Source organism: Rhineura floridana, chromosome 10 (genome assembly GCF_030035675.1).
Source record: "Rhineura floridana isolate rRhiFlo1 chromosome 10, rRhiFlo1.hap2, whole genome shotgun sequence".
Lineage (NCBI taxonomy): Eukaryota > Metazoa > Chordata > Lepidosauria > Squamata > Rhineuridae > Rhineura > Rhineura floridana.
The window spans coordinates 85,619,046-85,633,209 of record NC_084489.1 but is presented as its reverse complement, the minus strand read 5'-3'; the positions used below and the strand labels follow the sequence as shown (position 1 = coordinate 85,633,209).

At 46.6% G+C, this 14,164-nt stretch overlaps 1 protein-coding gene across 1 annotated transcript in view; it reads left to right on the top strand.

Moving 5' to 3' along the window:
- The window catches only part of WNT3A (Wnt family member 3A), a 113,759-nt gene extending 112,021 nt beyond the window's left edge, over nucleotides 1–1,738 (top strand). Inside the window, exon 4 of the mRNA XM_061586936.1 lies at nucleotides 503–1,738. Within this exon, the coding sequence (XP_061442920.1) occupies nucleotides 503–982 (480 nt within the window). The 3' untranslated portion in view covers nucleotides 983–1,738. The remainder of the gene's footprint in view (nucleotides 1–502) is intronic.
- The last annotated feature ends 12,426 nt before the right edge of the window (nucleotides 1,739–14,164 follow it).

Below are 14,164 nucleotides of genomic sequence, written 5' to 3'. Positions count from 1 at the left end.
GAAGGGAGAGGGGCAAGGTTGATGCGGCACGAATGCACCAGAGGAGCCAATCCCAGTCTGCATCTGTGTTGGAATTGCTTTTTAATATGTTTTTAAACCTTCTTTTTTAAAAACAGATTTTTAAACCTTTTTTAAAAAAGACGTTTTTAAAGATATTTTGTTTTAATATAGTTTAAAGTCTCTTTTTATGATGTTTTAAAGTGTTTTTAGTGCTTTAATCTGCTGCCCTGGGCTGCTACTGGGATATAAATCAATCAATCAAACAAACAAAAATCTGGCACTCCCTCCGGTGCACTTGCATCACAATAGTCTCACTGCCACCTCTCCCCTCCCGCTCTCCCTCCTGGTAAGCCGCAGAGATGCTTCACTGACTGCTCCTGGATGCCTGGGACTGGCCAACCCTGCAAAGTTTAAATATGGCATATGGAATGTATGGCAAGCTAACGTTATCTCTCCTCTGTCTGCCTTCCCTGCCCTTCTTGTTTTCTTTTCCTTTTCTCAGTCCATTATCGACCACATGCACCTCAAATGCAAGTGCCACGGATTGTCAGGCAGCTGCGAGGTCAAGACCTGCTGGTGGTCCCAGCCTGACTTCCGGGTCATCGGCGACTACCTCAAGGACAAATATGACAGCGCTTCGGAAATGGTGGTGGAGAAACACAGAGAGTCCCGCGGCTGGGTAGAGACGCTGCGGCCCAAATACAACTTCTTCAAAGCCCCGACCGAGAGGGACCTAGTCTATTATGAGAACTCGCCCAACTTCTGTGAGCCGAACCCCGAGACCGGCTCCTTCGGCACCCGCGACAGGATCTGCAATGTCACCTCCCATGGGATAGATGGTTGTGACCTCTTGTGCTGCGGGCGTGGACACAACACGCGGACTGAGAAGAGGAAGGAGAAGTGCCACTGCATCTTCCATTGGTGCTGCTACGTCAGCTGCCAGGAGTGCATACGAGTCTACGACGTCCACACGTGCAAGTAAAATGGGATGGCCATGGAAAACGAATCAGAGGTGGCTTTTTCTAGGGGAGGAAGTTGACTTCGTGAAACAAAAAAAATATGCACACACACACAAAGAGGCTAACACTGGTTGGCTAGAATAGGTCTAATTTCTTCTCGACCGTCACACCTGGATGTTAACCTTACGATTCCTGACAAACCAAGAAACCAGCCAGCCAGCCATTTTTGACCTCCCGCCTTGCAGGAGACTGTGGCTTCTTTAACTAGTCAAGAAAATAGAGCTGGGTAGCGGATGGATAGCAGGTTTCCAGAAAGTTCCGGAGTCTCTGCTCTTTCCTGTCTCGACTCACACGGCAAAACTTGTGCTATTAAGTGTCCTTTGAATGTTGTGCGTCTTCCTGAAACATGGCCTATCTGTGCTTTAGGAGCATGGAAGAAGCTTCTAGCGCAATGACTCTTGATGTTCCAGCCCAGCCTGTGGCTATGTTTCTACGTATAGAATTAACAACAGGTGGTATGTTCTTTTTTAAAGGCCCTCATGCAACCTCCCACAGGAACTGGAGGAACTTGCAGACCGTTCTTTGCTCTGTGGAACTGCCAAACTTTTTCTCTTATGAACTGGTTGGCCTAGCGCCTTGTAATGTATTCATAGGAAGTGACGATTCAAACAATACTTCTGCCATGGGAGAAGGAAACAGGAAGTGAGGTGTTGCTGTGACATGTGTGTGTTACACAATGTGATAGAGTATATATATATACATACACACACACACACACACACACATATATATAAATTCTATTACATATGCACATGCATACAAATCTATGTGTAAAGCCACCTCACAGCGCCAAGTGGGTTATGAAGGTAAGGCACTGTTCCCTGGCTCACTTGTCCTGGGTGGGCTTCATACCACAGGAAATAGTGTCCCATCACAGCTGTGGGCTGTCTACTGGGCATTTGATGCCACAGCTGGAATAGTTGACTCTTTCAGGACCAACAGCAAGCCTCTGGGGACAAAATGGCTGCCATGCGTTACTACACCGCATAGGTTGTTAAATGACAATGCATCAGAGCAGTCAAGCCAATGGGAGACCATGCCCTTTCACTTGCCTCCCCAGGTCTTCATCCAAGCCCATGCGATATGAGAAGCAAAATGTTGAGTGGACACCCTTTGGAGCCATCACCAATGCTCAGGCAGGTTTTTGATCGGTGGAACCTCTTCCAGCCAGAGTTTCTCAGATGCTATGTGCAGATTGCCCCTTACCTAGATATACCCTCCCAAGGAGAACCCCAAACTGGCATATCGTCAGTCCCCTCAAGACCAATATCTTTGCAATTGGCTCCTTTTTCATGCAGGCCATTTTTCAGAAGAAAACTCTTCAGCTCCAACTGGAGAGTACCCAACCGTTTCAGCTTTTTGAGGCAAAGACCATTTGGGTGGCCAGGAAATAACTGAAATTGCAATTACTGCAAATACCTTTGTCAGGCAGTTTGATTTCTTCAGTAGAGGCAGGGGTCTGGTCATCCAGGGTCTCAGGGGGTCTTAGAACCCTTACTTTTTTGGGAGCAGGGTCCCTATGTCTCCAGCATCCTACAAGCCAATCAGCCTGAAAAGGGGGCATTTTGGCCACTGAGGAGATTCTTCTAACATGTTTCCTTGTCCTTTCCTGCTGATTAGAGCCAATAAGAGTGAAAGAAGGTGAGTCAGCCACCTCAATGGCTAACACTCTTCTTATTTTTGGCTCCTATGGATGTCTGTTGTTGTGGGAGAAGGCATTAACAAGGATCTCATAAAGTGGGGAGGGGATCTGGTTCTGACTAACATGAAGGGACCCTGCACTTCTGAATTTGCCACTACACTGCTGAGTAGAGGCCTTTGGGGTGCTGGTTCCCATTGGTGCATACAGGAACCAGCAAAAGCTATTGCAGTCCACAAAGCTGGCCTTCCACATCAAGCACATAGATCTCTGGGGTTGGGGCACTGGGGGGGCTCCCCAAGTTCCTAATGTATCTTGCAGCACTCAAGCAAAAGCTCTAGAGACCCTTCCGTTGTGGGATGATGTGTCTGAGATGGTGATGCACTTGAGGGTGAATACAGATAACCATTGACCTTAACCTGGCAAAGAAATCCAGAGAAACCCGCCATAAATGTTCTCTCATCTTCCCACACATTCCTCGATTAATCAGTTATGGCAGAGATACCCAACATGGTGTCTCCAGATGTCATTGAACTGCAATGCCCATCAGTCCCAGCCACCAGGGCCACAGGCCAGGGGTGATGGGACCTGTAGCTAAACAACACCTGGAGGGCACCACAGTGGCTGCACCTGTGTAAGGCCCAGGAACAAAGTAACTGGGGAAGGGACCAACTCTCTTCTAATTTACAAACACTTTATGTTCCTGGTTGCCTGGAGCTAAGCCTCACTGACCACAGGTGAGCTAATCAGGTGATGGCTAATTAATTACCAACCTGATTTATATAGCGGTAATTTGCTTCAGTGTGTATTATTATTATTATTATTACTATTATTATTATTATTAATAATAATATAGAATCATAGTAGAGTTGGAAGGGGCCTATAAGGCCATCAAGTCCACCCCCCTGCTCAATGCAGGAATCCAAATCAAAGCATTCCCCACAGATGGCTGTCCAGCTGCCTCTTGAAGGCCTCCAGTGTCGGAGAGCCCACTGCCTCTCTAGGTCATTGGTTCCACTGTCGTATGGCTCTAACAGTTAGGAAGTTTTTATTATTATTATTATTATTATTATTATTATTATTATTATTAATCACAGCCATGAAGCTCACTGGGTGACTTTGGGCCAGTCACTGCCTCTCAGCCTCAGAGGGAGGCAATGGTCAACCCCCTCTGAATACCGCTTACCATGAAAACCCTATTCATAGGGTCGCCATAAGTTGGGATCAACTTGAAGGCAGGCCATTTCCATTTTACATTATTATTATTTAGATTTCTGTCCCACCCTTCAGCATAAGGTCTCAAAGCAGGTTACAACTATATAAAAATATAATATTAAAATTGGTTAAAACTGCTAACAATCAAAAGAATAGGGTGGAGCCTAAAATATATATCTCAGATGTCAAAGGTACATCTTCATACAACAAAAGCTATGCAATGAAGGTGCCAGACACACCTTTCTGGGGAGGGAATTCCACACTTTAGGGGCTACTGGACCAACCACCACCCCTCCTGCATTTCCGAGGGCAACGAAGAGGGTCCCCTCTGCTGATCTTGACACCCAGGAGGATCTGTGGGGAAGGAGGCACCCTTTCAGCTGTTTGGGACCTAATTCGTTTGGGGCTTTAAATGCTAGTGCAAGCACCTTGAATAGGAGCCTCTGGGGAGGTCAGCTGACTCCATCTGCCGAGTGGCAAGGGGAGTTTGAGCCCGTCCCCCACCTCTCCAGAGTTCTCATTTGTGTGAAAATGCCCTCAGATACTCTTTCACATTTGCCAGGAAAATTAGAGGCCTTCCAGGTGTCTCCAGGTACACTGTGGCAAGCTGACCCCTTCGGAAAACTTACCTGTATTCACCCTAAGTTTTTCTTGAGTCTGTGATTGAATCAGGGACTGAAGGGCAACGTCGAAGCATCCGTGGGAAGACTTGGACAACTTCCCACCCAAGCAAAAGGCTGTATTCCACAACCGCAATGCAACATCATTAATTTTAGCCCCGTTGGCTTCTGCAGATGGAAAAGTGAGGGCACCATCTTGTCCTTCGCCTCAGGCAACAAAATGTCTTGAGCTAGCCCTGTTCACTGTCCACCTCATCTGTAGCATTGCTCTAGGAGGATTTGGGGAGCAGGGTAAGTGACAGGTACCAGGAGAAACTCAAGTGATGGGTAGTGTCTTTCTTCCCTCACCCCTGAAAAATCATGGAAATGCCACTCATAGGAAGCTGGGCTGTACTGAGTCAGATCATTGGTCCATCTAACTCAATAACTGACTGGCAATGGACCCCCAGGATTTCAGGCAGAGGACATGCCCAGCCCTCCCTAGAGATGCTGGGGGTTGAACTTGGGACATTCTGGATGGAAAGCAGATGCTCTCTCACTGAGCTACAGTCGACCACTTGCAAAGGGTACCACTTGCCACCCTGGGCTCCTGCTGGGAGGAAGGGTGGGATATAAATCAAATAATAAATAAATAAAAAGGGGGCATTTCAGTTAAGTCCTAGTTTGATCATTTTGGGGTTCATGTACATACAATTAAGGTACTCTGTTTCTTTGTCCTGCCGGTCCAGTAGAAGATCCAAGATGAGCCGGCCTACAATCAGGGTCTTCTGAAATCCAGGTGAGAATCAAAGAGTTCTCACTCTGTCCTAAGCTTGCATTCCCTCCGCCCTTTTGACCTGCTTGTCGCTGCACTGATGGGCAAGAACAACTGCTGCTTGGGCCATTGATGTGGCTCCACTTACCCTTTCAAAAAATTCCATTTGCGGTTGGAAGCTGAAAATATTTACAAACGCGGAAGGCCAAATTACTGAAGGGAGTTTGGATACGTCTTCCAAAAAAACCTCAACTACTGGTTTGCTATAAATCCAGGGGAAAAAATAGGGCAAGTTGAATCCAGTCAAAGTTGCAACACTTAACTCTCTTTCAGTGAAATGAGATTTCAGTGTAGGATTGTGCCCTGGTTTAATTGCAGCTACACCGGGCAATGTGATAAACATAGACTCTTGCATTGTGCTGGATGGACTTGAACTGAATTTTCTGCTTTCTTCTTCCAGTGATCACAGTTAATTTAGGAAAGTTTAAGAATCCCTCTGTATTCACCCTGGGGCAGAAACACAGCTGCAATCATAGCGGAAATATGATATGTTGAGTTTCAAAAGGAATGAGGACCTCTTCAGTAAGGCTGTTTCTTTCCGATTAAACCTCTCTCCTCTCTCTCTCTCTCTCTCTCTCATTCCAGTGTTGCAGGAGGCTTTTGAAAGCCCCTGGAGAAGGCTCAGCAGCCACACTGGGAAACATTTTAAAATATTTTTGTTTCAGTTTTTCCAGGATTTTCAACTTTATTTATTGGTATTTATTTGTGATTAACTGCTGTCTCCGAATCATTTCTTGCTGTGAGGGACAGCCTTTCCAAGCAGTGCCGGCGGGCGGCTCCATGTCAGCGGGGCAGTGGAATCCGCTCTGGTTTTTAGTCCGGACAGTTCCTTGAAAGTTCAGACTAAAACCCAGAGTGGATTCCACTGCCCCGCTGACAAGGAGCCGCCAGCCGCCACTGTTTCCCAGCCAGTAGTTTCTCACTCAAGAGATGAAGAGACATCCCAGAGTGAACATGAGGGGCCTTCATGTAGCATCGTCCTTGTAGGGCCCACTTGTAGGCCATGAGGAGCTCCCAGGAAGCCCCTCACCCCATTGCCAGCCAACCATTGGGCAGAGCTGCCTTGGTTCTGCAACTTTATATGCCAAACCAGTTGTGTGCCAAACACTCCTAGGCCCACACAGTCTGTCACAGCCTGTGATGGGGTAGCCATCACGGTGCCTCCAGATGTTGTGGATTCACTACTGCCATCAGCTTCACCCAGCGTATTCAATCATCAGGAGTGATGGGAACTGTAGCTCACAACATCTAGACCGCACCATGTTGGCAGCTCCTGGTCTATGATATACAGCAGAGATCAGAAGCCTGTGTTCCTCCAGATATTGTTGTATGTTGAACTCCAAGTCCTATCAGACCCAGAGAGCATTGCTAATGGTCAGAGATTATGGGAGTTGTACTCTAGCAACATCCAGAAGGCCACAGGTTTCCCATTCTGGACACAGACTGTCATAGACCTGCTTTTAATTGAAGAGGTAAAGCTGTAATATGACTGCAAGTGGGTCACAAGATCTACCAAACTAGATGACAGGAAAAAGGCTCATTTAAAATTCTTTTCTCCCTATCATCTAGTTTTATATGTGGGGGATGAGGGTGGTATGAATGCTCAGTTAAGTGTCCTTCCACCTATAGTCTGAAGTTGTGGTGGCTGGTGGCTCCATGTCAGTGGGGCAGTGGAATCCGCTCTGGGTTTTAGTCCAAACTTTCAAGGAGCTGTCCACGGTGCTTTCTACACACACACACACCTGCAGTTCCTTCCAGCTGCCCAGAGGTGGCCCTACCATTCGGTAAAATTGTACACCTGTCTCGTGTGATAGCGCGTGGGTGCCATTATGGGTGGCAGAGTTATGGATTCTTCTGAAATTCTCATCCAAGATCCCCCTGTTTTGGAGGTCAGAATTACTTGGTCTCATTTCCAAGGTGAAGCTGGTGGATTAGGAATCCTCAAATGTTTTTGCTTCTGTTTTACTTCTGAATTGTGTACAAAGCATTTTGCATGCATGCGCAGCTTGCAACAGATCTCAGTTCATTCATGTCCTCCACGACATAACCACCTGACCAAACACATCCCTCCCAAAACAAGCCTCCTGATGGTTTTGTAGCATCAGCTTGAATCAAGGTCCTTTTCTGTGGGATGTTTTACCAGGTGGGTAGAAGCAGAGTGTCTGCACCAGTAAAACACTCCACAAGGAGAACCCGGATGCTTTCCGTCATATAAGTGCATCGAGACTGCTTTTATTTTGCAGTGTTTCACCAGTGTGGACATGTGCAGTGGGAATGCAGAGCAGAAGCAGAAAAGATGCAGGTGAACTGATGTCATAGAATCATAGAATAGTAGGGTTGGAAGGGACCTACAAGGCCATCGAGTCCAACCCCCTGGTCAATGCAGGAATCCAAATCAAAGCATTCCCGACAGAGCTTTTATTGATAGCTCTGTGGAAACAGCATGTACTCCAGTTCTGAACTGATTTCAGAAGTTCTCTGTTATACCAGAATTCAAGAGGAGAACACAGGGCAAAGTGACCCAGAGGAACAAGAAAGCTACGGACTGCAGAAGAGGCTGGTTCATTAGGGTGAACCTCACTCTGCTGCCCTAGCCAGCCCTCACTTGCCTGCCTCCTTACTTACGACCAGCCCGGGGGGTGGGGGTGGCCCTGTCTGTCAGCTTCTTCTGCCTTAGTGTCAGCATTGCCTTCGTAGAAGTCAGCAGGGAGGAAGATGGGAACAAAGCTAGAATTATTTGGCTCCGCCTCTCACTGGCTCTGGCTCCACCTACTGGAGGGGCTGCCTTCCTTCCTCCCTGCCAGTCCCAAAGGCCACCCCTCACTCCTAATTGCAGAGTACAAGACAGATGGATCTGACCTACCAGTCCGAATCTATCAGAACACTCTCCTGCAAAAGCTCTATCGACATGAAGGAGAACATCCCAATGATGCTCATTGGTGGTGGCTGAGTTTTTCAGCCCAGCCCTTCCTGTGCCCCAGGAAAACTACTGAATCGGCCTATTATGTAAATGACCCAGTTTAGCATTTCATTTACAGTGTGTGTGTGTGTGTGTCCCGTCCCTCTAAGCAGTGCCCAGCCTGCACCTAGTGTGAGAAGCAACATTCACAATGATGCCCTCCTGTTTTGAGCTGGAGCAATTTTCAAATACATAGAGACGGGAGCTGGGAAAAAGCACACGCACACACCCCTCTGGAATCTGCAGCCTCAAGCAACTGCTTCACATTGTTTCATGGTAAGGCGGGCCCTGTTCAGAACATCTTAGCAGTTGCCCCTATTTCCTGCTCACTCACCCTTTATAAGGAACCGGCATATCATAAAACAAAACAGAAAACCTGACATTCCAAAGCTATTGTATAGAGTCGTCACTTTTTTTTTTTTTTTTTGGTATTTTGTTAAGTCTGATGGGTTTTTTATGATTATTTATTTTATGAATAAATGTATATATTAGTAAGAGTATATATTTGCCGAAATAACTCCCTTGGGAACCGTGTTGTCAATCTGCTACTTGTCATCTGAGTCGGCGGCCGTCCAGCAGCTCACGAAGAACTCGGCGTGAACAGGGCCTGCCACCTTCTTTCTGTGTTTAGAAACACCCTGTGCACGCTTTGGAGATGCTTGTACAATGCTACCGAAAATGGGGCGTCCTTGTTCATGTGGAGCCCTTTCATGTGCATGTTGGAGCCCTGCAGAGCCCTGGATCATGGCCCCTTGTCTTTTCATCCTGTTTTCTACCGACAACCGGCTAGCAATGTCTTGTAATATTTTTTGTACCAGTTATGTGTCATAGATGTGTTTAACTTTATAATGAAAATTAAAAAATATGCATTAATTTTAATTCTGTCACCTTAAAAAGTTATTGTTCTGAGGAAACACACAAAGAGTTGCTTTGTTTTGTATTTTAGGGCCAAACTACAGGTGATGTTAATCACTGAGGTCAAATCTACACCATACCTATAAAGCACATTCAACACACATTTAAAGCACATGGCTTCCTCCAAAGAATCCTGGGAACTGTCGTTTGTTAAGGGTTCTGGGAATCGTAGCTCTGTGAGAAGTGAACTATAGTTCCCAGTGCTTTCTCCACTTGTGTGGTGCTGCCCAGCAACTGGTATTCATGCTGCCTCCGACTGAGAGGACAGCACATAGCCATCATGAGACTAGTAGCTATTGATAGTTTAATTCCCTTTCAAAGCCATCCCATTTGCTGGCCTTCACCAGGGAATGAATTTCAGTCTAACTGCACGTTGTATGAAGAAGCCCTTCCGTTTGTCTATCCTGCATCGACCAACATTCACCTTTGTTGGATTTCCCTGCGATCTTGTATTATGAAAGATGGGGGGGGGGACTTTAAATCCACTCTCTCCACACCTGGCATATTTTTACAAACCTTTATTATATTCACCCTTACTCCTTTTCCCCACCTAATCTTAAAAAAAAAAAAAATCTGGTTGCCCTCCTCTTACAAATGTATGTTTCTCGGGGGGGGGGGGGAGAGAGAATCGACCCTGCAACAGACACTGGCTTGTGAGAATAAGCTGTTAAGTGTGGGGGGCTGCAGCCATGCGGAGTAGCATGATGTAGTGGTCAGAGTGTTGGGCTGGGAGACCAGGGTTCAAATCTCCACTCAGGCATGAAACACACTGGGTAGCCTTGAGCCACTCACAGTCTCTCAGCCTAACCGGGTTGTTGTGAGGATAAAAAATGTGAGGAGGCTGAACTGTGTATGCCACCTTGAGCGCCTTGGAGGAAAGGTGGGATATAAATGTAATAATAATTAATAGTTAATAAATTAATTAATCTGAACAGGGTGGTTCATGACAGATGCTCTTGGAGGTCACTGATTCATAGGGTCGTCATAAGTCGTAATCAACTTGAAGGCACATAACAACAACAGCAAAATTAATTAATAACCCCCATCGTTCTCCTATGGAGCCCCTTATAGGAACTCCAAGCGTAGTTTTTCTTTGTCTGTGTGAACACAGCCTTCAAACATAATCAGCAACTGGACGTCAGCCTGCCCTGGCTCTGACATTTGCTTGCTAAGGATACCTTACCCTTAGTGGCAGGTGGAGATTCAATGTGTGTGTTCCATTGTAAATGCACTCCCCGGCACTCAGCCAGAATGCATTCCTCTGGGCTACGAGCCACTCTAGGGCTTACCTGTGTGTGTGTGTGTGTGTGTGTGTGTGTGTGTGTGTGTGTGTGTGTGTCAGCAGGTGAAAAGCGTTAAGCAATGAAATCTGTGGGGGGAGTTAGGGAAAGGTCAGTGCCGTCCGTCAGAGGGGCTGGCTCAGTGCAAGGAGAGTGAGACAGGCAAGACTCCTGCCTCTGGTTGAAAACAGTCACAACAGACCAGAGCACTGACACACATCCTTTCTGTGGCCTCCTTGACCCACACCCTGGGTGGGCATAGCATCAATTCTTCCCCCCCACACACACACGCACACTACTAGTCTGTCTCTGCTTGACCACCACTGGCAGCCAGTTTACAACTGCTGCACATCCTCAGCCTAATCTGGATTTGTTTGACGTGCCTTCTGCTTAGCTCATTTGTCCCTTTCGCCCTGTATTTGTGCTTCTTCAAAGTCCACAGCACCTTTGATAATAGCCAACCTCCATTTGGGACCTTCATGGGCCAAGACTTCCCAGTTGTCAATGTTCATGTTACATTTTTTTAGATTCGCTTTAAGAACACCTTTAAACCTCTTTTGCTGTCCACCGAGTCCCAGGGCCGGATTACCCATTAGGTTCAGTAGGCTGAAGCCTAGGGGCCCGGAGCTCTTGGGGACCCGCTATCCATGGAAGCAGGACAGGAACCACGGATCGCGGGACAAGAGCTTCCAAACCACCCACCATCCCCCTGCTTCACTTACCTTTTTCTCCGCTGTTTTTTGCGGTTTGCCATCAATTAAGATGGCGGCCGAGGTTTCCCTAAGGGGCTGAAGCCTCTGCCGCCATCTTGGTTGATGGCACGCATGCGTGCTACATGCGCGCATTGCTGCCATCAACCAAGATGGCAGCAGAAGCTTCAGCCCCTTAGGGAAACCTCGGCCGCCATCTTAATTGATGGCAAACCTGCACGCACAGTACACGCAGCCGCAAAAAAAGCAGAAAGGTAGATGGAGTGGGGGGGATGGGAGCGGACGGGACAGCGGATGGCTCAGAATCAGCCTAGGGGCCCTCCTCAGCTTAATCTGGCCCTGCTGAGTCGTAGGTTAGGCAGAGATTCAAATAAAGGTCTCTCCCATTCAAGTCTGACACTGATTTGTGGGCTGTGGGGTAATGTAACCGATGACGGGTGATGACTTTCATTTGTGAATGGCTGCCCAGGACACATCGCGCAGTTGTTTCACAATACAATGAAAACATGCACAAACAATTGCATCTATAGAAACAATAGGAAACCGTTGCACATATTAAGAACAGTTAAAACAATTACATATATAAAAAAACAATTTCAAATCCAATGCAAATACCAACTGGGATAAAAATTCTCCACTTAGGCTCACTGAAAGAGAAAAGACTTCACCAGGCACCAGAAAGTCAATAGAGTAGGAAGGAGTTTGAAAAGGTAAGTGCTGCCACACTAAAGGTCCAATTCCAACTTTGCACAGAATGGGCTTTCTGATGAGACTCAACGACAGGGGAATAGTCATCCGGGGTCACAGAGGGTGCAGACTCCTTACTTTTTGGGGAGCAGGGTTCCAGCCAGGTGCCTATGTAGGAGCCAATCGTGATGAAAGGGGAATGTGTTATTTATTTATTGTATTTATTTATTAAAAAAAAATTCTATCCCTCCCTTCTACCCTATAATAGGGCACTCAGGGCGGCTTACAATAAAATCAAGCCCGTACATAACAAAATTGTACACAATAAAAATCACAAAAACATTAAAATACAATGAAATACATAAAATAATATAAATACATATACACACACATATAGGCATATATAGGGAGTGGTACTGAAGGGACTACTGAGGTAAAAATGAACATAGAAGGCATAAAATCAGTGTCAGGCTCTACCTTCAGTCCCTCCCAAAGGCTCTCCGGAACAAGATCATTTTCAGAAGTATCCGGAAAACCATCAGGGAGGGAACAGAGCGGACTTCTTGGGGTAGGGTATAGGGCGTTAGCCACTGAGAGGAGTCCTTGTCCTCTCTTGCCTATTGGAGCAAATCAGAGCGAAAGGAGGTAAATCAACCGTGGAGAAGGCTCTTCTCAGTAGCTAATACACAGCCTCCCCTTTCGTGCTGATTGGCTCCTAGAGACATCTGCTGTAGTGGAGAGCAAGGGACAGCAGGGAAAGGGGGAAAGGGGGTGTGGCTATGAGGGGGCATGTTGCTACTATCATGAAAGGACCCTGCACTTCTGAATTTGACACACTGCACACCGGTATCTGCAGGATGCCTTCTCCTGCAGAGCTCGGTGACTCACTGGGTGCACAGAAAACAGCAAGGTTTCACATAAAAGGCTTCTTTGCGCAGGCGTCACAGCAACTGGATTGCACCACCACGTTTACACTGCTGCCTGCCACAGAGAATATGTGAACTCAGAATGGAGCTCGAGACATTTGACAGGGAACAGGACTGGACTTCCTGTGAAAGGACTGTAAGTTCAATTCAGTTCTAGTGCTGCAAACAAATTATCGGGCCCAGAATGTGTTCAGAGTCACCCCGTTCTTTCATTCTGTGCCTTTCCCACGTGGGTTTGGATTGTAGATCTTGGGGTTCTAGTAAGACACAGTGTCAATCTGACAAGCCTGAAGTCTCTTGACCCCCATTGTAGAGCTGTAACAGGAAGAAGATAGGTCTGCTGAGGACCATTGGCCGATTTTGGGCATATCCTTTGGCCACTGGGATTCTTGAGAAGTTTGTCGGGCAAGGTGGACCTTGGTCTGGTCTAGCAGTTCTTAAGCAAGCAAACAGCATTGATGAGTTATGGCATTAACCGCTTTAGGAGATCCTGAGTACCACTCTCTTTTTTTGTACATTGAGACACGTTGGTGGAGCAGTGAGATTCCAGGAGGAAGAAAAGAGCAGGGGACATACAAGCTGAAGATCAGCCCACTGCTGTCGCAAAGCTGGAGAAAGTTCAGAAAATGGACAGCCCTCTGTCCGGAATGCTTTGATTTGGATTCCTGCATTGAGCAGGGGGTTGGACTTGATGGCCTTATAGGCCCCTTCCAACTCTACTATTCTATGATTCTATGAAAATAGCTATTAAAATACTCAAGGGTCCAAACACATTGCGTGTGAGGAAAGGAGCCTTGCAGCTTCTGAATAATCGTGGGAAAGATAATTAAGGAAGGAACAAATATAGCCGTTTATAAAACAGTGGCTGATATTGGGTCCCTCCAGGCTGGCGTTTCATTGTGGGTGTATCCTGCGACGTGTTCTTCACGCAATAACAGCGCGTTAGTGATGGATTTATTCAGCTTTGCTAGTTGTTCTGCAACACTTCCCAAATGCTACCACATTATTGCTGTTTGGAGGACATAACGAAGAAACAAAAAAAAAACCCTACAACATTTCTGTTATGAAAATGTAATTTCAACAGGACCTTACAGGATATACCCTGAACGGAAATGAAACGGTAAACCACCCTGAAACATTTTCAGGTGCAAACAGCATTGAAAGCGGGATTGCATATGACTGCCTCAATAGCATCTTGAGCACAAATCATCATGAATGCACTATAAAAGGACATACAGAGTGGCCCTTGGAGAGAATGATAGAATGCTGGACCTGGAAGGCCAGAGTTCAAATCCCCACTCAGCCATAAAAGCTCACTGGGTGTACTTCAATCAGTCACTGCCTCTTAGCCTAACCTACCTTGCAAGGTTGTTGTGAGGA